This window comes from Acanthochromis polyacanthus, chromosome 4 (genome assembly GCF_021347895.1).
Source record: "Acanthochromis polyacanthus isolate Apoly-LR-REF ecotype Palm Island chromosome 4, KAUST_Apoly_ChrSc, whole genome shotgun sequence".
In the NCBI taxonomy this organism is placed as follows: domain Eukaryota; kingdom Metazoa; phylum Chordata; class Actinopteri; family Pomacentridae; genus Acanthochromis; species Acanthochromis polyacanthus.
This window is the reverse complement of record NC_067116.1, coordinates 45998035-46022019: the sequence shown is the minus strand read 5'-3', so window position 1 is coordinate 46022019 and position 23985 is coordinate 45998035. Positions and strand designations below refer to the sequence as shown.

The following is a 23985-nucleotide window of genomic DNA, read 5'->3' as shown; positions in this document are numbered from 1 at the left end:
ATGATGGGGATATTTTCTGCACTGTACAGCAGGCCTACTGCTAGGATTAAGGTGAATGGTGATTTATCTAAACCTATAACACTCGAAAGAGGAACTCGTCAAGGCTGCGGAGCCTCAGCCTTATTGTTTGCGTTGTTTATTGAGCCGCTAGCTCAGTGGATAAGGCAGAGTACAGAAGTTAAAGGGGTTACTTTAAAATCAGGGGAGCAAAGACTCGCTCTATTTGCTGATGACATATTAATATTTTTGACGGATCCCACACAGTCACTTCCCAAATTAATGGAAATGCTAAAAGAATATGGCTCATTTTCGGGTTATAAAATTAATATTACTAAAACTGAGGTTTTAAAATTTAACTACAATCCACCTCCAAAAATCAAAAATACCTACAAATGGAAATGGGAATCAAAAAGAATTAAATATTTGGGGGTCGTACTGACACAGGACCCCTCACAAATGTTTAATGCCAATTATGGACCTCTAGTTTCAAAAATAAAATCAGATCTGCAAAGGTGGAATGATGTACCATTTTTAGGTTTGCATTCAAGGACAGAATCAATTCGAATGAATATACTCCCCCGTTTCCTCTACCTCTTTCAATGTCTTCCCATCCTAATAACTGAAAAACATTTTGATGAGTGGGACAAATTAATTGGAAAATATATTTGGCAAAATAAAAGGCTAGAATAAAATATCAAACAATGCTGCTGACAAGAGAGAAAGGGGGAATTGGTCTCCCATGCCTTCGGGACTATTACTATGCTGCCCAAATTAGACCCTTGATCTGTCTGAGCTCGGCCAGATATACTGCAGGATGGAGGGACGTTGAGGGGACTACTATAAAGGATATACCTATTATGGCTTTATTGTCTGATAAAAAATTACAAATTAGCGTTAACCTGTGTGAAGATTTTATGTATGAGTCTCTTTTGAATTCGTGGAATAGAATAATACAAACTCTGAACTTGGAAAAAGTGTCCAGAGCCTTAAGGTGGTGTGCATATGATTCTGAATTCAAACCAAATGTCCTGGACAAAAGATTTAAAAGTTGGACTGTAAAAGGTCTTACAACATATTACTCATTTCTCCATAAGGGGGCATTCATGAGCTTTGAACTCTTAAAAAACAGATATGGACTAGGTCATGAGGATTTCTATAGGTATTTACAGGTAAGACATTATTTCGATCAGAATGTAAAAACAGCATGGGAGAAAGACAACTTGGGCTTCTTGCAAACTTTCTTATCACTAATTAAAATACTCCCTCAAACTAAAATTATATCTAAAATGTATAAAGCCATTCAACAAAGTAAACGAACCAGCACAGATTACATTAGGAGAAGATGGGAAATGGAAGGGAATATGCAAATTACAAAGGAAAGTTGGATGAATATATGTATATTTCAATGGAACACTACTGGCTCTAACACATGGCGAGAGTTTTGTTGGAAAAACCTTATCAGATTTTTCGTTACACCAATTCAAAAGAGACATCTAGGCACTGGAGACTCTTGTTGGAGATCCTGCGGGTCCTCAGGGGCCAATCATTTTCATATATTCTGGGGTTGTCCCATAATAAGACCTTATTGGACGCAGATCTGTGAGCATATTAACTACGTATTTAATAGTAAAATACCTTGTGATTGTGAAAATGTGTATTTAGGTAATGTGAATGTAACAAATTGGAGAAACAGGGATAAAAAGTTGCTTGGAATATTATTGGCAGCAAGTAAGAAGGCCATAACAAGGAAATGGTTAAAGGCAGACCCTCCAACCATCGACGAATGGATTATCATCATTCAACAGATCTACACAATGGAAAAGCTCTCCTTTACGCTTAAAACCCAACGGGACAAGTTTCATATCATCTGGACTAAATGGACTGAGTATGTTAAACCGATAAGGTCTGATTTTGTTTGACTATTGTGCATTTCTAAAGGGTAATGTAATGTGGAAACTATATTTTGAAGGTACTCTTCTCATTTTTGTTAACTAAGATGCTTGCCAACTAAAAGTTAAAAATAAAAATTATAAAAAAAAAAAAAAACAGATCAACCAAAAGCTGTCTGTGTGAACTGAGGTACCCAGAAACATCTCTGTTCAATTTATTTTTTATATTGCACCAATTCACAGCACATACTACCGTTCTAAAGTCTGGCTCACTGAGAAATGTCCTTATTTTTAAAAGAAAAGCATTTTTTTCAATGAAGATAACCTTAAATGAATGATAAATCCAGTGTAGACATAGTTAATGTGGTAAATGACTATTGTAGCTGTAAACAGCTGATTTTTAATGGAATATCTCCATTGGGGTACAGAGGAACATTTCCAGCAACCATCACTCCTGTGTTCTAATGCTACATTGTGTTAGCTAATGGTGCTGAAAGGCTCATTGATGGTTAGAAAACCCTTGTTCGGTTATGTTGGCACATGGATAAAGGTGGGAGAATTGTCTGGATGATCCTAAACTTTAGAACGGTGGTGTGTGTCATCTCATAGCACTTAGCGTAGTCAGACAAAGACCTCATGACTTTTAAATAGAGAACAGAAACCCACCAGTCTAAAGCTGACTGAGGACAGCAGGAAGGAACAACCCCCCCCCAAAACCCTTTAACAGGGAGACAAAGTAAACCTCTGATAGAAGCATCTCCGTCCACCTCGGCTGGTTGGGGTGAGACTGGGGATGCTGTAGACCAGGAATCAACCAGATGTTTTTAAAGATATTACAGTGTTGAAGACTTCTTTTCTTTTTATTGTAGTTTATTCAGTTTGATCTCACCACCTGTCTTTGCCTTTTAGCTCTTCCCATCACCTTCAAGCAGAAGCTGAAGAACCTCCAGGTTGCAGAAGGAAACAGCATCACACTGAGCTGTGAGATCTCTAAACCTGGAGTTCCTGTGGAGTGGAGGCTGGGAGGAGATCAGCTGGAGAATGGAGAGAAGTACCAGATCAAACAGAGGGACTCGGTGCTGGAGTTAACCATCAGAGACGCTTCACCTGAAGACAGCGGCGTCTACACCTGTGTGTGCCGAGAGCAGAGGACCAAGGCCACCGTTAAAGTTGTTGGTTTGTATAAAAGAAGATGGAAGAACTAGAGCCTTAACAGCAGCATGAATATCCAGAGGGCTGGAGACATGTAGACACTCCTGCGTCATTTTCTGTCTCTGGCCTTCAGGGGATTTACACCACAGATACAACAGTTTTATAAATAAACTGATTATGATAATAAAAAACACAAGAAATACTAAACCAGAGTCCTCTCACAAGTCCTCAACATTTCCAATAAGAAAACCAGGTTGAACACAATCTGAACAGCCTTTAAACAGGAATATTTTAGGAATTTCACTTCACTATTGTGTAACCCAGCTTATGGCTCTAACAAAGGTTACAGATCAGAATCCTCAGAGATCAGGGCAGCTCGTGGCTTTAGAGGCATGGATTCTACGTGTTCTCTGTTTGACCTTTTTGGTTTTGTAACCCCAGACCTGGCATCAAAGCTTTAGCACTAAACATTCTCAGTATCGACAGTTTATTCACCCACTCTGTTCCCAAGTCTGTTTTTATTAAAGCCTCTAAAGAAACAGCCTCAGATACACCTGATAAACTGGTGACAGACCAGGCTTTGTCCGTAAACACGTCTCTAAAAGTGTCCGTTATTACTGTAGCAGCATCAGAAGCAGGAAGCAGGAAGAAAACTCTAACTGGATGAGAGCTCTTCTGAAGCTGAATATCTCCCATAAGGAAGTGTTGCTCTTAATGATATCCAGGCTTTTCTTGATCATGTACTTGTTTTGGAAAGCTTCTTCTGTCGTCTTAGTGTGCAACCAAGTGAGGTTTCTGAATGTTTGGCTGATGTCCTGTTTGTCTGAAATGCTGCTGAACGTTCACAGACTGAAATCTGAAATCCTGGTAACAATCATACGCACTTCGATCTCCAGGTTTGTCAGTTAGGGGTGTTTTTAATGAACCATGAGGGCTGAAAGGTGCAGGCATGTGATATGGATCCAGGCCCTCCTTTAAAATCAGTCCAAGAACTAAATTACTGGTTTTCATTTAAACTCTTTGCACAGCAGTCTAGTAAACTCCAGCAGAGCTCCAGTCATATCTGTGCTGCATTTCTTTACCTATTATTCACTGACCTTTTTAGAAGTGTGTGTTTATCCACCTGTAAATCATTTGTTGTATGTTCTGTGCTTTGGACTGCAGCGGTTCCAGCCACCTTTAAAACGAGTCTGAAGAGTCAGGAGGCCGAGGAGGGAAGCAGCGTGACGCTACAGTGTGAGCTATCCAAGAAAGGAGTCCCGGTTCAGTGGCAGAGAGACGGTCAGGTTCTTTCTGAGGAGGTTTCTAGAGGAAAATACCAGGTAAAGCTGGAAGGAAGGACGGCTCAGATGACCATTGTAAACGTTCAGCCAGAAGATGCAGGAAAGTACAGCTGTATCACAGGAGACGAGAAAAGCACGGCTGAAGTCAAAGTCAGACGTAAGTTTGATGAGCTTTGTGACCTTAGCAGGGATGTTATCAGTTCTGAATCCATAAGGTTTCTGTGTTCTGGTTTAAAACTGTTATTATGAACAACTGAGACTCATCTTTCTATCTTCCAAAGAGTCCTGTAGCTGCACGATAAATAATTAAACTCCATTCAGTTTAGAAACACGAATTCCTCCTGAATGTATGAGTTAACTCTGGTTGATTAATTAGCTCAGTGTCGCCTTGTTAAAGTCTAAAACTAGGGTTAGATTCACTGAACTTGAAGAAAAGTTGCACAGACAGTAGTTAAGGACAAACATGCTTTCTTCTAAAGTTTTCTAATCTATGCAGGTTTTTTTTATATCTGACTTATAGTTGAAGCCATTTTTGACCAGAATCAGTACAAAGACAGAAACTCTGTGAAGATTCTAATGGTTACAGTGAAATGATAAATTTACTGAACTTTGTCATGATTATAGAAACATTTGGATTGTTATGAACACGTTTAAACAGAACTGAGTTTAACAGACGCACAGCAAGCTTCCATCTGCCCCGTTTAGTTTGATTTAATGAACTGACTGAATTCTGAGCTGTTCATCCATTCAGTTCATCTTTTTATTAAAAATTCCTCAAGTTCTAAAGTGGTCTGAACGTCCAAAACAATGTGAAGTTTGATTGGCTAGAAATGAGTAAATCAGACATATTTGCATCGAGCCTACCAGCCCTGACTTTGGAGTCCATGTTGTCACCAGATGTTCTATTAGATGTAAAATCCAGATGTGCAGACCAAATAACTGACATGTCAGGTGTCCTGTAACTAGAATACAAAGATGTAGAAGAATTTAAATGACATTTAAGAGCTTTCTTTTCAGTGAATAACAGAGTCCACATCCACACAATCAGTGCAACAGTCATGAAATGGAAGCGTTTCTTTGTCCTACAACAGAACTTCCTGTGATGTTTAAACGGGAGCTGCAGCGTCTGGTGGTTAAAGAAGGCGACAGCGGAGTTTTCTGCTGTGAAATCTCCAAACCTGGAGCTCCAGTGGACTGGAGGAAAGGAAGAGTCGTCCTGAAACCTGGAGAGAAATACGAGATGAAGCAGGACGGACGACTCACCAAACTGATCATCAACAACGTGGAGGAGAGCGACGCTGGAAAATACACCTGCAAGACCAAAGACAGCCAATCCACTGCTGAGCTCACAGTCCACGGTGAGACAGAAACACTGCCCTACAGACTGATTTATGGCCTCAGAAAGCACATTTAATCCTTTTTTTACATATTATGTCAACAGAATCAGACGAACGCAGACGACAAAGAGGTCAGCCTCAGAAACAAACAGATCCAGTTAGTGTTAGCTAAACTCTGAGCTCCATTATGTGGTTTCCTGAAACGTTAATGGAGTGAATATGGTTTTATTTCACCCATTTTTCCACTAATATTTAATGTCACAGTGCCTGTATGTACTGTACATTACTGAAAACATGCCATGTGGGTGTTTAGCTAGAGTTTTCCCTCCATCAAACTGCAGCATTTAGTTTATTTCATGTAGGTCATATGATAATGGATTATTGTATAATCCATGATAATATAATTATTCATTATGATCTGTTACCATACGAGATCCATTCATGAGTTTAATCGTCTGAACCCTGGCTTTAAATAATGTGTTGTATTTTTAAAAACTGCCAAAATTACAGCTATAAAAGCTATAAAACAGGAAAAAAGCATCAGATTTTCAGCTTTCTGTCAGTTGATAAAGACGTTAACACACAGTTCTGATAGGAAAATTATTGTTATTATTTTTTGTTCATTCATTTCAGGCGATTTCAATAACAATGCAAAAACAAACATTCCAATATGGTAACATATGCATAGAATGCCTGAAAAGGGAGTAGGAGGAAGAAAAGTTATTTAACTCTACCCCCAAGCTCATCTACAGAAACACTATGAGCTGTTCAGAAATATAAGCTTAAAATAGCAGTATTTCATCAATCTGACATTATTCCACGCCTCTTTTTTCTTTTAAATGTCAAAAATAGATAGATTAAACCTTTATTAATCCCACAGCGGGGAAATAAATAGTTTGCTTCAATCAGATTCTGTAAAAAGCTGAAAATTCTGTTTTTCTTAGCAAAACTGAGAAGCAATGATTGACCAACAGTCACTTTATAAAAATCTGAGAGTTTTCAGGTGAACTGCAGGCTGCTACACAAATCTTTTAACAAAATAAAATTATAAATAGTACAATATCTGTAGTATGCAGAGTCATTTTGTTTCCATTATTGGTGACATCTGTGAGTATTTGAAAAAGTTAAACAGGTTAAATCCAGGCTTTTTACATTTTTGTACAATACATAATCAAATAAATATAATCTTGTTTCTTTCTCTGATTTCTGACTGCCAAACGGAAATGACCTTTTTCTTGAAAGGTAGAATTGAAATGGTAATACTGTAAAAAAAATAATAATAATGGCAATTTTACAGTTTTCTGTCGTTCTATCCAGGGTTGTGCTGTTTTTATGAGGTGCAGGACTTTAGATTGCAGTGAAAATGATTCCACAGTGAGCTGAAATGATTCCACAGTGAGCTGAAATGATTCCACAGTGAAAATGATTCCACAGTGAGCTAAAATGACTCCACGGTGAGCTGAAATGATTCCACAGTGAGCTAAAATGATTCCACAGTGAGCTAAAATGATTCCACAGTGAAAATGATTCCACAGTGAGCTAAAATGATTCCACAGTGAGCTGAAATGATTCCACAGTGAGCTAAAATGATTCCACAGTGAGCTGAAATGATTCCACAGTGAGCTAAAATGATTCCACAGTGACCTAAAATGATTCCACAGTGAAAATGATTCCACAGTGAGCTAAAATGATTCCACAGTGAGCTAAAATGATTCCACAGTGAGCTGAAATGATTCCACAGTGAGCTGAAATGATTCCACAGTGAGCTGAAATGATTCCACGGTGAGCTAAAATGACTCCACGGTGAGCTGAAATGATTCCACAGTGAGCTAAAATGATTCCACAGTGACCTAAAATGATTCCACAGTGACCTAAAATGATTCCACAGTGAGCTAAAATGATTCCACAGTGAGCTAAAATGATTCCACAGTGAGCTGAAATGACTCCACAGTGAAAATGATTCCACAGTGAGCTGAAATGATTCCACAGTGAGCTGAAATGATTCCACAGTGAGCTAAAATGATTCCACAGTGAGCTAAAAATGATTCCACAGTGAGCTAAAATGATTCCACAGTGAGCTAAAATGATTCCACAGTGAACTGAAATGATTCCACAGTGAGCTAAAATGATTCCACAGTGAAAATGATTCCACAGTGAGCTGAAATGATTCCACAGTGAGCTGAAATGATTCCACAGTGGGCTAAAATGATTCCACAGTGATCTGAAATGATTCCACAGTGAGCTGAAATGACTCCACAGTGAGCTGAAATGATTCCACAGTGAGCTAAAAATGATTCCACAGTGAGCTGAAATGATTCCACAGTGATCTGAAATGACTCCACAGTGAGCTGAAATGACTCCACAGTGAGCTGAAATGATTCCACAGTGAGCTAAAAATGATTCCACAGTGAAAATGATTCCACAGTGAGCTGAAATGATTCCACAGTGAGCTGAAATGACTCCACAGTGAGCTGAAATGACTCCACAGTGAGCTGAAATGATTCCACAGTGAGCTAAAATGATTCCACAGTGAGCTAAAAATGATTCCACAGTGAAAATGATTCCACAGTGAGCTGAAATGACTCCACAGTGAGCTACAAATGATTCCACAGTGAGCTAAAAATGACTCCACAGTGAGCTGAAATGATTCCACAGTGAGCTAAAATGATTCCACAGTGAGCTGAAATGACTCCACAGTGAGCTGAAATGACTCCACAGTGAGCTAAAAATGATTCCACAGTGAGCTAAAATGACTCCACAGTGAGCTGAAATGATTCCACAGTGAGCTAAAATGATTCCACAGTGAGCTAAAAATGATTCCACAGTGAAAATGATTCCACAGTGAGCTAAAATGATTCCACAGTGAGCTAAAATGATTCCACAGTGAGCTGAAATGATTCCACAGTGAGCTGAAATGACTCCACAGTGAGCTGAAATGATTCCACAGTGAGCTGAAATGACTCCACAGTGAGCTAAAAATGACTCCACAGTGAGCTGAAATGACTCCACAGTGAGCTAAAATGATTCCACAGTGAGCTGAAATGACTCCACAGTGAGCTGAAATGACTCCACAGTGATCTGAAATGATTCCACAGTGAGCTGAAATGACTCCACAGTGAGCTGAAATGATTCCACAGTGAGCTGAAATGACTCCACAGTGAGCTGAAATGATTCCACAGTGAGCTGAAATGACTCCACAGTGAGCTGAAATGATTCCACAGTGAGCTAAAATGATTCCACAGTGAGCTAAAATGATTCCACAGTGAAAATGATTCCACAGTGAGCTGAAATGACTCCACAGTGAGCTGAAATGACTCCACAGTGAGCTGAAATGATTCCACAGTGAGCTAAAATGATTCCACAGTGGACTAAAAATGATTCCACAGTGAAAATGATTCCACAGTGAGCTAAAATGATTCCACAGTGATCTGAAATGATTCCACAGTGAGCTGAAATGATTCCACAGTGAGCTGAAATGACTCCACAGTGAGCTAAAAATGACTCCACAGTGAGCTAAAAATGACTCCACAGTGAGCTGAAATGACTCCACAGTGAGCTAAAATGATTCCACAGTGAGCTGAAATGACTCCACAGTGAGCTGAAATGACTCCACAGTGATCTGAAATGATTCCACAGTGAGCTGAAATGACTCCACAGTGAGCTGAAATGATTCCACAGTGAGCTGAAATGACTCCACAGTGAGCTGAAATGATTCCACAGTGAGCTGAAATGACTCCACAGTGAGCTGAAATGATTCCACAGTGAGCTAAAATGATTCCACAGTGAGCTAAAATGATTCCACAGTGAAAATGATTCCACAGTGAGCTGAAATGACTCCACAGTGAGCTGAAATGATTCCACAGTGAGCTGAAATGATTCCACAGTGAGCTAAAATGATTCCACAGTGGACTAAAAATGATTCCACAGTGAAAATGATTCCACAGTGAGCTAAAATGATTCCACAGTGATCTGAAATGATTCCACAGTGAGCTGAAATGATTCCACAGTGAGCTGAAATGATTCCACAGTGAGCTAAAATGACTCCACAGTGAGCTGAAATGACTCCACAGTGAGCTGAAATGATTCCACAGTGAGCTAAAATGACTCCACAGTGAGCTGAAATGACTCCACAGTGAGCTGAAATGATTCCACAGTGAGCTAAAAATGATTCCACAGTGAGCTGAAATGATTCCACAGTGATCTGAAATGATTCCACAGTGAGCTGAAATGACTCCACAGTGAGCTGAAATGATTCCACAGTGAGCTAAAATGATTCCACAGTGAGCTAAAAATGATTCCACAGTGAAAATGATTCCACAGTGAGCTAAAATGATTCCACAGTGAGCTGAAATGACTCCACAGTGAGCTGAAATGACTCCACAGTGAGCTGAAATGATTCCACAGTGAGCTGAAATGACTCCACAGTGAGCTGAAATGATTCCACAGTGAGCTGAAATGACTCCACAGTGAGCTAAAAATGATTCCACAGTGAGCTGAAATGATTCCACAGTGAGCTGAAATGACTCCACAGTGAGCTGAAATGACTCCACAGTGAGCTGAAATGATTCCACAGTGAGCTGAAATGATTCCACAGTGAGCTGAAATGATTCCACAGTGAGCTGAAATGATTCCACAGTGAGCTAAAATGATTCCACAGTGATCTGAAATGATTCCACAGTGAGCTGAAATGACTCCACAGTGAGCTGAAATGATTCCACAGTGAGCTGAAATGACTCCACAGTGAGCTGAAATGACTCCACAGTGAGCTGAAATGATTCCACAGTGAGCTGAAATGATTCCACATTGAGCTGAAATGACTCCACAGTGAGCTGAAATGACTCCACAGTGAGCTAAAATGATTCCACAGTGAACTGAAATGACTCCACAGTGAGCTGAAATGACTCCACAGTGAGCTGAAATGACTCCACAGTGAGCTAAAATGATTCCACAGTGAGCTAAAATGATTCCACAGTGAGATAAAAACATGACAGGAGCACTAAAAACTGCCTGGAGTTCAGAGGATTAACAGAGCGTACATCTGCTGCTGTTAGAGTTGAATATTTCTGACATTCATTGACGTTTTTCATTCTCATAACTCTGGTCATTTTTACGGTTTTCCTCTGATGAATATCTTTGTTGTTTAGATGTTTGAATTCTTCATCCGTTGTCATTTTTGTCCTTTATCATGTTCCAATAAAAGCCCTCCTGTGGGTTTTTTTTCTGGTCTGACCTTTAATTCTGACTGTGCATGTTCATGACTTGTGGGTGATTTTGCTGTTTGCCTCCTTGTGACTTCCTGTTTCGCTGTCGGCAGAATTACCTCCGAGCTTCAAGCTGCCTCTGGTCCAGCAGGAGGTGACTGAAGGCAACAGTGTGGTTCTTCGCTGTGAACTCAACAAACCTGCCGCCTCGGTGGAGTGGAGGCGAGGAGGAGGAGAGCTGCTGAAGAACGGAGACAAATACCAGATGAGGAAGAAGGATCTGCAGGTGGAGATGAAGATCTCAGACCTGAGCGTGGAGGACAGTGGAGATTATAACTGCATCTGTGGAGAAGAGACGACGACGGCGAAGATAGTGGTGAACGGTGAGGCTGATTTTGTTAGAATACGGTGCATTTTGTTATTTCAGTGCTTTAGAGACCTCTTGAATGCACAGTAAATGAACGAACAAAATAAATTTGTAAAAATTTAAATTTTAAGTAATGTGGAGAACTAAATGCAAAAGGAGAAAAACAAGCATTTATTATTAGTTTAGGTGAATTTCTGTGCAGCGGATTTGATTGCATAGAACAATACATCTAGACCATATTATATTGTATTGTATTATATTATATTATGTTATATTATATTATATTATGTTATATTATATTATGTTATATTATGTTATATTATATTATGTTATATTATATTATATTATATTATGTTATATTATGTTATATTATGTTATATTATGTTATGTTTTATTATATTATATTATGTTATATTATATTATATTATATTATGTTATATTATGTTATATTATATTATATTATGTTATATTATATTATATTATATTATGTTATATTATGTTATATTATATTATATTATGTTATATTATGTTATATTATATTATGTTATATTATGTTATATTATATTATATTATGTTATAATATAATTTAATATATTATATTATATTATATTATATTATATACAGTCTGTGATCTAGACTGTCTAGAACAACATGTTGGTGTGTATGCATGGCTCATAGCTGATTATTTAACATGTTGGGAAGTTATTATGAAAAATAAAGTATATTTGTGTGTTAATTTCACTTTTAAAATGAACATTGTCACCAAAAATGTTCTCAGTATGTTTGAAGTGAGGAAATATTTTCACTCTGGTGCAGAATCAACACATTCTGACTTCTTTATTATCAATATTTTCCATATGTATTCTATATTTCTGATGTAAATTCTGTGAAATGTCAACATTTTCTACAGTCAGAAAAAGTCTGTGCAATCTCAACATTTTTCTAAATATGAAAGAACTCTGTTTAATATTTAATATTTTCTACGTTTAAGAGGAATCTGTGCTACATTTCTGTTTTTCTACAGAGAACAAGCTGTACTTTATCAATAGTACCAGAAATAGATTGTTTGCTTTCACTAGATTTGGTGCAAAAGTAAAAATTCTCTGCTTCTTAGCAAAACTCATCGTGTCTCATCTCATCTCGTCTCATCTTTATATCTGTCTCATCTCATTTTAATATTTATCTTGTCTCATCTCACTGAATGTTTATCTTTTCTTAAACATCTGTTTCTGCGCTCCTGTCCAGAGCGTCCTGTTAAATTCCTCCAGGAGCTGAAGAACATCCAGGTCCAGGAGGGTACCGGAGTGTTGCTGTGCTGTGAGCTCTCCAGACCAGGCTTCCCGGTGCAGTGGAGGAAAGGCGACGACGTGCTGAGCAGCGGAGAGACATACCAGATGAAGCAGAACGGGTCCATGATGGAGCTCCTGATCAGGAAAAGCCTCCCTGAAGACAGCGGCACATACAGCTGCATCTGTGAAGACGTAAAAACCTCTGCAACCGTCATCATCACCGGTCAGACGTGTTGCATGTTAGAAAAGAAAAGCAATGATTCTACAGTTTGGACGTCTTATTCAGAGTTTTGCTTCCCTCCTCAGCGATCCCAGTGACCTTCAAGCAGAAGCTGAAGAACCAGGAGGCAGTGGAGGAAGGTTCTGTGACGCTACGCTGTGAACTGTCCAAGTCTGGAGTCCCGGTGGAGTGGAGGAGAGACGCTCAGCTGCTGAAGGACGGAGATAAATACCAGATAAAGCAGGAAGGCAGAGTAGCCGAGCTGCTGATCACAAACTTAATTCTGGCAGACGCTGGAGAATACAGCTGTTCTGTTGGATCTACTGGGACTTCAGCCGACATCAGAGTCAGACGTACGTTTTACTGAAAACATCACGTCACATTTCATTCACAGTTTATTTGTTATTTGGGACCCGGAAGTAAGATCCCTGAAATATTTTGGCTAAATGTTTTTACACCTGGATTTTATTATGTTTTCACCAAAAACCCCACAGTACCTAGGAAGCCATTTAAAGAGCTCAGTATCTCCAGAAATGTGACTCCTACAGATGTACACTTTGGTTAGGAAACATTATTTTAGTAGGAAATGTGGATCCATCCATTTATTTACACTTTGTGGGAAGATTCTGGGGTTACAACACCACCTTAATTTAAAGGTTATGCACCTTTTTTTTTTTTTTTTTTTTGCCATTTTTAAGGTCCAAAAATGAAGAATTTGTCCTCAGATGAATCCATTTAATGACATGACTCCTACAGATGTAAACTTTGGTTAGGAAACAGGCAAAACAGTTTCCAACAGATTAAAACGATGAACTGGATCCAGCAGAGGACACATTTATATTTATTGTCCCCTAAAAATTGCAAAAAGTACAAAATCTTCTAACAAATGTGGTATCGTGGCCCCATAAAGTTCCTGTCAGTGTGTATCTGTGGATGGATCCATATTTCTACTGAAATTCAGACTCTGGTCAACATTTCTGTAACATCAGTAGAATCTGATGTGTTTAAGTTTGACCAGACATGGTTCCTGTTTTTGATAAAATGTTGATGAGAAGTCACTGGTAGGAACCAGAAGCTGGTGTTCATGGGGGTCTGATGGGGTTATTATACGGTCTATATGTTGTCTGTATTATGACATTTAAAAACAAATGAGGCTGTTTTGTCTTTCGTTCTCACACACGTTTAAAATGAACACGGAGTAGAGAATAAGGTTTTTATTGAAACATATCATGATGCAATAACAGCACTACAGGTGAAACAGGAGATCCATGCATGTCAACGTTTTGTCTTCTTTTCCTTTCGGCTTTTCCCTTCAGGGTCGCCACAGTGAATCAAATGCCTCCATCTAACCCTGTCTGCTGCATCCTCTTCTCTCACACCAACTACCTTCATGTCCTCTTTAACCACATCGCATGTCAGCATTTTGTAAAATTAGTAAAAAACTGGAACCCTGTCTTGTCATACTTGTGACACATCAGATTATATCGACGTTAGAGCCTCAAAAGTTGGTGAAATGTTGACTAAAGACTGTATTTTAGTAGAAATATGGATCCATCCGTTTATTTACACTTATAGGAACTTTGTTTCTTTATTTTTGGAGATACTGAACCCTTCAAACTTGCTGAGATGCTTTTTTGAAGGTGAAATATAAAAATTAATGTAAGACTCCCCAAATCTGCCAAAAAAAATGAATGAACTGAGTTTTGGGTCCCAAACAACAAATCATTGAGCTTTCAGACCAATCTCACACGGTGCAGCATGTTTACGATGTTTCTGTCTGGTTGACATGAACAGAAGAACCCAGAGTTTAATCCACAATCCATAAATGGAAAAATCTGCCTCTTTAGGCCAGAACTCATCCCTCAAAAGACCTGAAGTAACTCTGTCTCTAATAATGATAATAATGATAAACACATCCCATCACTGAAACCTAAACAGCTGATTTCAGTTTCACACCGCAGTGAGACAGACGGTGTTCCTAAAGGAAAACACGGATAAAACTGAACTGAGCTGTTTCCACCTTCACATTTGTTGTTGTTCTTTCTGTCTTCAGCTCTTCCTGTGACATTTGAGCAGGAGGTTCAGAATCTGGAGGTTAAAGAAGGCGACAGCGGAGTTTTCTGCTGTGAAATCTCCAAACCTGGAGCTCCAGTGGACTGGAGGAAAGGAAGAGTCGTCCTGAAACCTGGATATAAATACGAGATGAAGCAGGACGGACGACTCACCAAACTGATCATCAACAATGTGGAGGAGAGCGACGCTGGAAAATACACCTGCAAGACCAAAGACAGCCAATCCACTGCTGAGCTCACAGTCCACGGTGAGACAGACATCCCATAATGAAAACATGATCTAGATTAGAGAAAAATAGGTTTAAATATTAGCTCAAATCTGGCAGTAAGGATGCTGGAAAAACAGGAATACCGTACATTTGAAAAATCTTTAAAAAAGGCAAAATAACATTTTTTCTTGATTTGAATAAATGAAAACAGCGTTATTTTAAACCGCACAGTGTAAAGGAACAAATTACTAATAAAACAGATAAAATCAGACATTTTCTTTCAAATGACAGCAAATATTATTTTCTGTAGATTTAACTAAAGTAAGAAAACAAATCGTGTAACTTTACTGTCAAACATAATAAAATATAGATTTAGATGATTGTATTTATAGGTTTGGACTGTTTTTGCCTTTTTTACAGTTTACATGTAAATTAATGTTTTTCTGTGGTTTTACTATAATTTAGCAAAACAGAAAAAACTGCAAAAACAATATATGTTAAATAAGTGGATTTGTGCCGTTTAAATACAATAAAAACTCATAGTTTTCCAGTTGTGAAAGAATTTATGGAAATGCTGATCTTTTTATGTTGACATTATTTACAGTTTTGAAAATTGTTTGTTTGTTTGTTTGTAGTTTTTATCATTGTTTTTTATTGCCAACATTTAAATTAATGCATTTTTTCTGTGAATTTACTAAATATTATTTGCAATTTAATAAAACAAATAGAATCTGTCAGAAAACAATGAAAAAACATTTAACATTTTTCAATCCAAATATCTGTAAAATAATTATGTTTTTCTGCAAATTTAGAACACATAAAAATAGTATTATTTTGCAGTGAAACAGAAAAAAAATACTTATTTTTTCTGTGGACTTTGCGATAGGGTTACTTATTTAAACCAACAATTCAAAAAGAGTTGTTTTTACTTTGCTGACATGTTTTTTTTTTTTGCTGACATGTTTCTTTTTCTTTTTTTTTGCTGACATGTTTCTTTTTCTTTTTTTTGCTGACATGTTTCTTTTTCTTTTTTTGCTGACATGTTTCTTTTTCTTTTTTTTGCTGACATGTTTCTTTTTCTTTTTTTTGCTGACATGTTTCTTTTTCTTTTTTTTGCTGACATGTTTCTTTTCTTTTTTTTGCTGACATGTTTCTTTTTCTTTTTTTTGCTGACATGTTTCTTTTCTTTTTTTGCTGACATGTTTCTTTTTCTTTTTTTTTTTGCTGACATGTTTCTTTTTCTTTCTTTTTTTGCTGACATGTTTCTTTTCTTTTTTTTGCTGACATGTTTCTTTTTCTTTTTTTTTGCTGACATGTTTCTTTTCTTTTTTGCTGACATTTTCTTTTCTTTTTTTGCTGACATGTTTCTTTTTCTTTTTTTTGCTGACATGTTTCTTTTTCTTTTTTTTGCTGACATGTTTCTTTTTCTTTTTTTTGCTGACATGTTTCTTTTTCTTTTTTTTGCTGACATGTTTCTTTTTCTTTTTTTGCTGACATGTTTCTTTTTCTTTTTTTGCTGACATGTTTCTTTTTCTTTTTTTGCTGACATGTTTCTTTTTCTTTTTTTTGCTGACATGTTCTTTTCTTTTTTTTTGCTGACATGTTCTTTTTCTTTTTTTTTGCTGACATGTTTCTTTTTCTTTTTTTGCTGACATGTTTCTTTTTCTTTTTTTTGCTGACATGTTTCTTTTCTTTTTTTTTTGCTGACATGTTTCTTTTTCTTTCTTTTTTTGCTGACATGTTTCTTTTTCTTTTTTTTGCTGACATGTTTCTTTTTCTTTTTTTGCTGACATGTTTCTTTTCTTTTTTTTTGCTGACATGTTTCTTTTTCTTTTTTCTTTTTGCTGACATGTTTCTTTTTCTTTTTTTTGCTGACATGTTTCTTTTTCTTTTTTTGCTGACATGTTTCTTTTTCTTTTTTTTGCTGACATGTTTCTTTTTCTTTTTTTTTTTGCTGACATGTTTCTTTTTCTTTTTTTTTTTGCTGACATGTTCTTTTTCTTTCTTTTTTTTGCTGACATGTTTCTTTTTCTTTTTTTTGCTGACATGTTTCTTTTTCTTTTTTTTGCTGACATGTTTCTTTTCTTTTTTTCTTTTTGCTGACATGTTTCTTTTTCTTTTTTTTGCTGACATGTTTCTTTTTCTTTTTTTTTTTGCTGACATGTTTCTTTTTCTTTCTTTTTTTTGCTGACATGTTTCTTTTTCTTTTTTTGCTGACATGTTTCTTTTTCTTTTTTTTGCTGACATGTTTCTTTTTCTTTTTTTCTTTTTGCTGACATGTTTCTTTTTCTTTTTTTCTTTTGCTGACATGTTTCTACAGCCTCAGCTGTCTTCCTCAGAGCGTCATCTGACGTTTGCTGACGTGTCCTTTTTATCTATATCGTATAGTTTACAACGACAAAATGAACCTAATCCAGGCATTATTTAAGCTTTTTGCATGTTTCTTTACTGTCAGTGTTTGAATTAATACAGTTTTTGCCTTTATTTAATATGTAGAATAACAGTAAATAGTTTGTAGAAATTCAAATTAAAAACTTTTAGACTTTTAAAAAGCCATTTGTTTATTTTACATTTTAAGCTTCCTCCTTTTTTGACCTCATTCTAAGAACTACAGTTGTTGGAATACGACTTATTTACTTATTAAACCAGGGGAATTTAATCAGTAAAGTCAAATTAACGAAGAGAAACGGTGTTTGGGTTGCAGCTCCTCCTGTTACCTTCAAGACGAAGCTGAGGAACCAGCAGGTGGAGGAGGAGAGCAGTGTGACGCTGAGCTGTGAACTTTCTAAAGCCGGCGTCTCCGTGGACTGGAGGAAAGGAGAAGAGCTGCTGAAGAACAACTTTAAATACCAGATTAAAGCCAGAGGGGGCGCCATGGAGCTGATCATTAGGAGCAGTCAGCTGGAGGACAGCGGCGTCTACAGCTGTGTGTACGGAGACATCAGGACCACGGCCAGCGTCACCGTCACACGTATGACGTCCAGCTTCATGCTTAGACTTTACATCTGTTAACACGCAAGATTAAAAGTTCCAAAAATATTACTGTGTTTTTACTGTAATCTATTATTTAAATTTTAAAAGAAGCAGCAGAATGTTATCCTTCAGTGACACCAGAAAAATGTCCTGATCTGTTGAAATGTTGTTGATCTGACCTACCCCATGTTTTCTTTCTACTTTGTTTTATTACTTGTGTCTTCTACTAGTTTTCAGCATGTTATCTGTTTAATTTCTTCTTCCTTCCTGCATGAATTTCTGTATTTTTTACTCCACATCTGCAGCCATTCCCCTCACGTTTAAGATGGGCCTGAAGAACCAGGAGGCCCCAGAAGGAGGCAACGTGTCTCTGCGCTGTGAGCTGTCCAGAGCCGGGGTTCCGGTCCAGTGGTGGAAAGGAGAGGACCAGCTCTACGGCGGAGGAAGGTTCCAGATGAGTCTGAAGGGGAAGATCGCTGAGATGAGCATCAGAAACATCCAGCCGGAGGACGTGGGCGAGTACAGCTGCATGTTCGGAGAGCAGAAGACCACCGCCGAGGTCAACGTCAGAGGTACCGCAAACACTGGTTTAGTTTTTATGCATCAGGCAACAGCTAGCGCTTCATTATATCCTTTACTGTGAATATTTACAGAATCGATTTGAAACTATGTGTGTTTAGGTAGTTTTTGTTTCCTGTGCATCCTTATGCTCTGTGATACTGTAGAAGTTGAACAAAAACCTCTTCAGCCTGTTAATCTGTTAGTTTTGATTCTGTAGAAACACTGAGCTGTAAAGCTGTAAATAACATATATCCATGGTAGAATCACACGTTTTCTCATAAATTTGCTCCATAAACTGCTTTTGTTCAACATCAAAGGTCCATTAATTTAAAATAGACAATAAGCAAATTGTTTTAATAACTTTAATAAATAACTTTTGTACATGTTCTATGTACATTTTTATGCATTTATATTTCAGTTAAAGTCAGAGCTATTTGGAAAATAAAGTTAGTCTTGTGCTTAAGTTTCAAATTTGTATTCATCCAAATGACTTGTGACTTGTTTTGGATTTTACATTTAGTTTTCTAACAACAATATTACAAACTGTTTTAATTTTTTTTATCCTTCTTTATTTTTTCACTTTAGCACCACTTTAAACCTTTTTTGAGACCACAGACATTGCTTTCACCTCGCTTTAACATCTAACTAAAGTATACAGATACACAAGTTCAATTAATCCTCATTAAAGTAGAAATCTGAAAAATATCCGAGATCTGAGAGCAAGTTCTGGAAAAGATGAGAAATTTGGTTTCCTCAGTATTAAAATCTAACTTTAGACTATAAAATGAGGCAAGTCCATCTAAAGAGGTGGATAGAAAACTGCAAAAATCTTCTGCATAAAGATGAATTTCCTCACATCTTCTGTCTTTAACCAGCTGCAGCTTCAGTCTTCTTTGAGAAGGAGCTCCAGACCCAGGCGCTGATGGAGGGGAAGTCTGCGCTGCTGTCCTGTGAGGTGTCCAGCGCTAACGTCCCCGTCACCTGGAAGAAGGACAACATGGTGGTGGAGGAAGGAGGGCGCTACATCGTGAAGAAGAAAGGCCCAACGCACACTCTGGAGATCCAGAAGCTTCAGCTGGAGGATGCCGGAGAGTTCAGCTGCATCACCAGAGGCAAGAAGACCACGGCCAAGCTGATAGTGAGGGGTGAGTGGACCTGCAGCCCCGTTTCATTCATTATTCACTCATTCATTTCCATTACTAGAAACGCCAGCCTGGCCACGCTCGGTTTACTTGCTGCACCCATCATAAGTTCCATCCTCTTAATGTCCAGCTGTATCTAGCTCCTTCTTCCTCCGCAGAGCGCGTTCGGATCGTAGCCCAGCTGCGGGACGTGACGGTGACGGCTGGAGAGGACGCCACGTTTGTCTGCGAGCTGAGCCACGCCGATGTGAGCGACGGCGTCTGGTGGCTCGGCTGCAGCCCTCTGCAGAAGAACGAGATGAACCAGATGACGTGTCGCGGCCGGCAGCACCGCCTGGTCCTCACCATGACCACGCCCGAGGAGACCGGCACCGTGGCGTTTGTGATCGGGGAGGAGAGAACGTCTGCCCAGCTGCAGGTCGTTCCTAAAGCCAAAGGTGAGCAGAAAGGTCAGGAATGTAATCAGTTAAAGTTTCATGCAGACGTTCTAAAGTGACATTTCCTCCCAAACTCCAGTTGTGTTCGAGGAGAAGCCCAAAGATGCCGTGGTGATGGAGGGAGAAACAGCCACTCTGAGCTGCACCACCTCTGACCTCATCACCACGGTTACCTGGAGACGCAACCACATCCCCCTCCAGGACGGAGACAAATACGAGCTGCGTAAAGAAGGAAAAGTCAACCTGCTGCTCATCCATAGCGTGGACTGTCTGGACACCGGAACGTACTGCTGTGACACCGGAGACGAGCAGAGCAGCGCCAAACTCACGGTGACAGGTAAAGAAAGAAGAGTTTTAAGAAGACGGCTTCAGCTTCACAGTCAGGTACAGAAATATCTGCTTTAGAGTGAAATAGGTGATAAATGAGATTAAGTGGCTTTCGCTGTGGTTGTTCATTGGGTTTAGTTTTAGAAAAACAAATCAGCATCAGCCAGCTTCTCACAGCTGAGGCACCACAACAGACCTGAAAACACCTGAAAATGACGTGAAAACATTGATCTGCACATAAAAAAATGCTGCAAATGATGAAATATTCCACATGGAACTGCATTACTGCACCTAATAATTCAATACATGCAGTAAATATGAAAGATTAACATTATAAACTTCCGAATTCATCCCAGACGGCAGCAAAACATTTTATTTTGTACATGTGTAAAGACAACAGAAAACTAAAACATCAGTCAGCAGCACCTAAAATCAGGGAAATAAGACTTTAAAAGAATAAAACCATCCTTAAGAAGTTTTACCAAACTTGGACTGCGTGGTGACAAAGATGATCCCTGTGACCTTGAAAATGAGGCCAAGGTCACCAAATGCGAACTTGACCTGTGTGTTATTATGGTACAGCTGTGTACCAAATATGGTGAGGCTACATCAATATTTTATCGAGTTATCGCACGGAAACCAAATTGTTACAGACAAACACGCAACCAAGGCCAAGCAGCTCAAAACAACACCTTCTGGAAAACGATGTTTGCCGGGCGGTAATAAAGAGAAACAGTAAAATTAATTGTAAATGAGTTTGGAATCAGCAAAACAGTGTTTATTAAACCTTCAAAATAAAACACAAAGAAAAGGTAGAAAGCGGCGCTCACACAGTCTGATAATTCTTTCCACAGCTCTATTTTCTCCTCTGTCCTGATTTCATTGAATTTCGATCACATATTTCCAGTTTTCATGACGCTTGTGTTTTCCCCAGAGCTGCCTCCGTTCTTCCAGGAGGAGCTGCAGAGTGTAGAAGCTGAGGAAGGAGCTTCGGCGTCGCTCTACTGTGAACTGTCCAAACTGGGAGTTCCCATCCAGTGGAAGAAGAACCGGCAGCCGCTGAGAAACAGCAGGAAGCACGAGATGAGGCAGGACGGATGCTTCCTGCAGCTCCGGATCAGAGAGCTCAGACCGGAGGACAGCGGCAGCTACTCCTGTCAGGCAGGAAACGCAGAAACCACGGCGACCGTGACGGTGACAGGTGTGTGGATGACAGGTTTTACTGCAATGTTCTGAAATTTACTTTTTCCAACGTTGAGGTTTGCTCAGAAATGCTTTCAGTTGAATCCGCATAACGGCATCAAACAAAAGCTTTGCTATGATTGTCTGAGTCTGAGTTTACATTCAAATGATGCAGTATTTTAATGTTCCAACTGGAATTTATTAAACAAATCAATACTGTTGATTACAGCTCTCTAGTTGTGAATATAAGATTTACTGTTTAACACTGCAACTAGACTTTCCCATTAAATACTGTGATCAGCTCTAATCCTACCTGTAAATTACATTTTCCTCTTCTAAACTGTATAAACTCTAAATTGCAGCCATAGCTCATAAATAATAATATGTCTTTAATATGTATGATCCAGAATTTACATCAACCAACTCTTTAACATTTAGAAAATGCATATAACACTATAACACACAACACACAAATACACAATTGCTGGAAGCTGAAAACGTCCCAGTTCTTGCATGGCCAGCAGACTCCCCGGACATGTCACCCACTGAGCATGTTTGGGATGCTCTGGATCGGCGTATACGACAGCGTGGACCAGTTCCTGCCAACATCCAGCAAGTTCACACAGCCATTGAAGAGGAGTAGACCCCCACCCTGACTGTATTTTGAAAAAAAAAAAGTGTTAGAATTTGTCTCTATTTCTACAGTACTTTATTACAGCATGTCTTTATGAGGGCATCTTCCACATGTGGACAGATGTGTGATTTTGTTCTTCCCACTTTTCCCAGAGCTTCCTCCGTTCTTCAAGAAAGAGCTGAGAGGTGTGGAGGTTGAGGAGGGAGCTTCAGCCTCTCTGTGCTGTGAACTGTCCAAACCTGGAGTTTCAGTTCAGTGGAAGAAGAACAGACTTCCTCTGAGAGCTAACAGGAAGTACGAGATGAAGCAGGACGGCTGCAGCTACCAGCTGATCGTCAGAGACCTGAAACCTGAAGACAGCGGCTGCTACACCTGTCAGGCAGGAAGAGCAGAAACCACTGCAAGCATGAAAGTGAAAGGTTTGAGCATTTGGAGGCAGATTTCAGAGTTAGAGAAAAATACAGTTTTTATTCTTTTTATCAGTGTTTCCATGTGATTGTGTGACATGGAGTAATCACCATTTAGTCACATCAGTAAGCTGCAAAAACATCATTTCTGCCACTAACACTTATTTTCCTATTGATGAGTCTATTTAATCTAAACAATTAATTCTCCAACAAAAGCAAAATCTCCTTTCAGGTCACTTCCCTTGACAGACTGTATGTCATTATGGAAGTATAGAATAAATAACATGATAAAAAAATAGGGTTTACTGTTCAATTCCAAAGGAAATCCACATTTCTATCAAACCCTAAACAAATTAAAAAGTTCCCACTGTGCATTAAACTAAGTACAACATGGACGGAGCAGATAAAGCAGCATCGTTTTGTGTATTGTGATCATTCTTTCACATTGGTAGAAGCTTTTCTTTCTTTCTTTTCCTTCCTAAACAGATAAATCTGTAAATCAGAGCAGTTTTTCTGGTGTTCGGCTGTTGTGAAATAACATGAGCACAGAGAGCAGGAGAGAAGTCAGCTTGCCACCAGTAGTTTTTGTGCATTGTTGTGTACAGATGTGGTCTGTCACCAAACATCTGTTTAGTGTTAAAAACACTTTATTTTACTTCTGTGATGATATGAACTTGAACTCTCTAGTCAACCGATGACTGAATCCGGAAACGTTGATTTCGGGCCTTTTCAGCGTCAACATCATAAATTCTACCAAATAATCTACACAGATCTTCTCATTACTGACTGTGTGTGAAACATTACTTCATTTAGACAGAAACGTGTTCTCACCCTGTTTCTTCCTCAGAGCTGCCTCCGTTTTTCAGAAAGGACTTGCAGAGCGTGAAGGCAGAGGAGGGAGCTTCAGCCTCTCTGTGCTGTGAAGTTTCCAAACCTGGAGTTTCAGTTCAGTGGAAAAAGAACAAGCTGCCTCTGAAAGCCAACTGGAGGTACGAGATGAAGCAGGACGACTGCACCCTGATCCTCCACATCAAAGATCTGAAACCAGAAGACAGTGGAAGCTACAGCTGTCAGGCAGGAGCTGCAGAAACTACTGCAACGGTTTCAGTGAAAGGTCTGTGAGTTTGGAAATCTGCATGGCCAGTTTTAGTCTGCAAGCTCTAAGTCATGGAAACTGATTTCAAATTGTTTCTTATGCCTATTTAAGCAGCTGGAAGTCAGTATGTCCTGATGTTTCATGCTCTTATCTTGATAAGATCTCTCAGATGTTACATGAGAACATTCTCCTCTAACATTTCTCATT

General features: G+C 38.7%; 1 protein-coding gene across 7 annotated transcripts in view; it reads left to right on the top strand.

Moving 5' to 3' along the window:
- obscna (obscurin, cytoskeletal calmodulin and titin-interacting RhoGEF a) overlaps positions 1-23985 on the top strand; it is an 85633-nt gene that overhangs the window by 21019 nt on the left and 40629 nt on the right. For 5 of the 7 annotated variants that reach the window (XM_051947606.1, XM_051947605.1, XM_051947603.1 and 2 more), the window contains 16 exons: positions 2799-3065; positions 4206-4481; positions 5416-5682; positions 5766-5792; positions 10976-11245; positions 12475-12741; positions 12825-13091; positions 14792-15058; positions 17724-17990; positions 18298-18564; positions 19429-19698; positions 19854-20132; positions 20212-20469; positions 21394-21660; positions 22428-22694; positions 23530-23796. In XM_051947606.1, the coding sequence (XP_051803566.1) occupies positions 2799-3065; positions 4206-4481; positions 5416-5682; positions 5766-5792; positions 10976-11245; positions 12475-12741; positions 12825-13091; positions 14792-15058; positions 17724-17990; positions 18298-18564; positions 19429-19698; positions 19854-20132; positions 20212-20469; positions 21394-21660; positions 22428-22694; positions 23530-23796 (4050 nt within the window). The remainder of the gene's footprint in view (positions 1-2798; positions 3066-4205; positions 4482-5415; positions 5683-5765; positions 5793-10975; positions 11246-12474; positions 12742-12824; positions 13092-14791; positions 15059-17723; positions 17991-18297; positions 18565-19428; positions 19699-19853; positions 20133-20211; positions 20470-21393; positions 21661-22427; positions 22695-23529; positions 23797-23985) is intronic. The other 2 variants (XM_051947604.1, XM_051947608.1) reach the window with 2 other exon arrangements.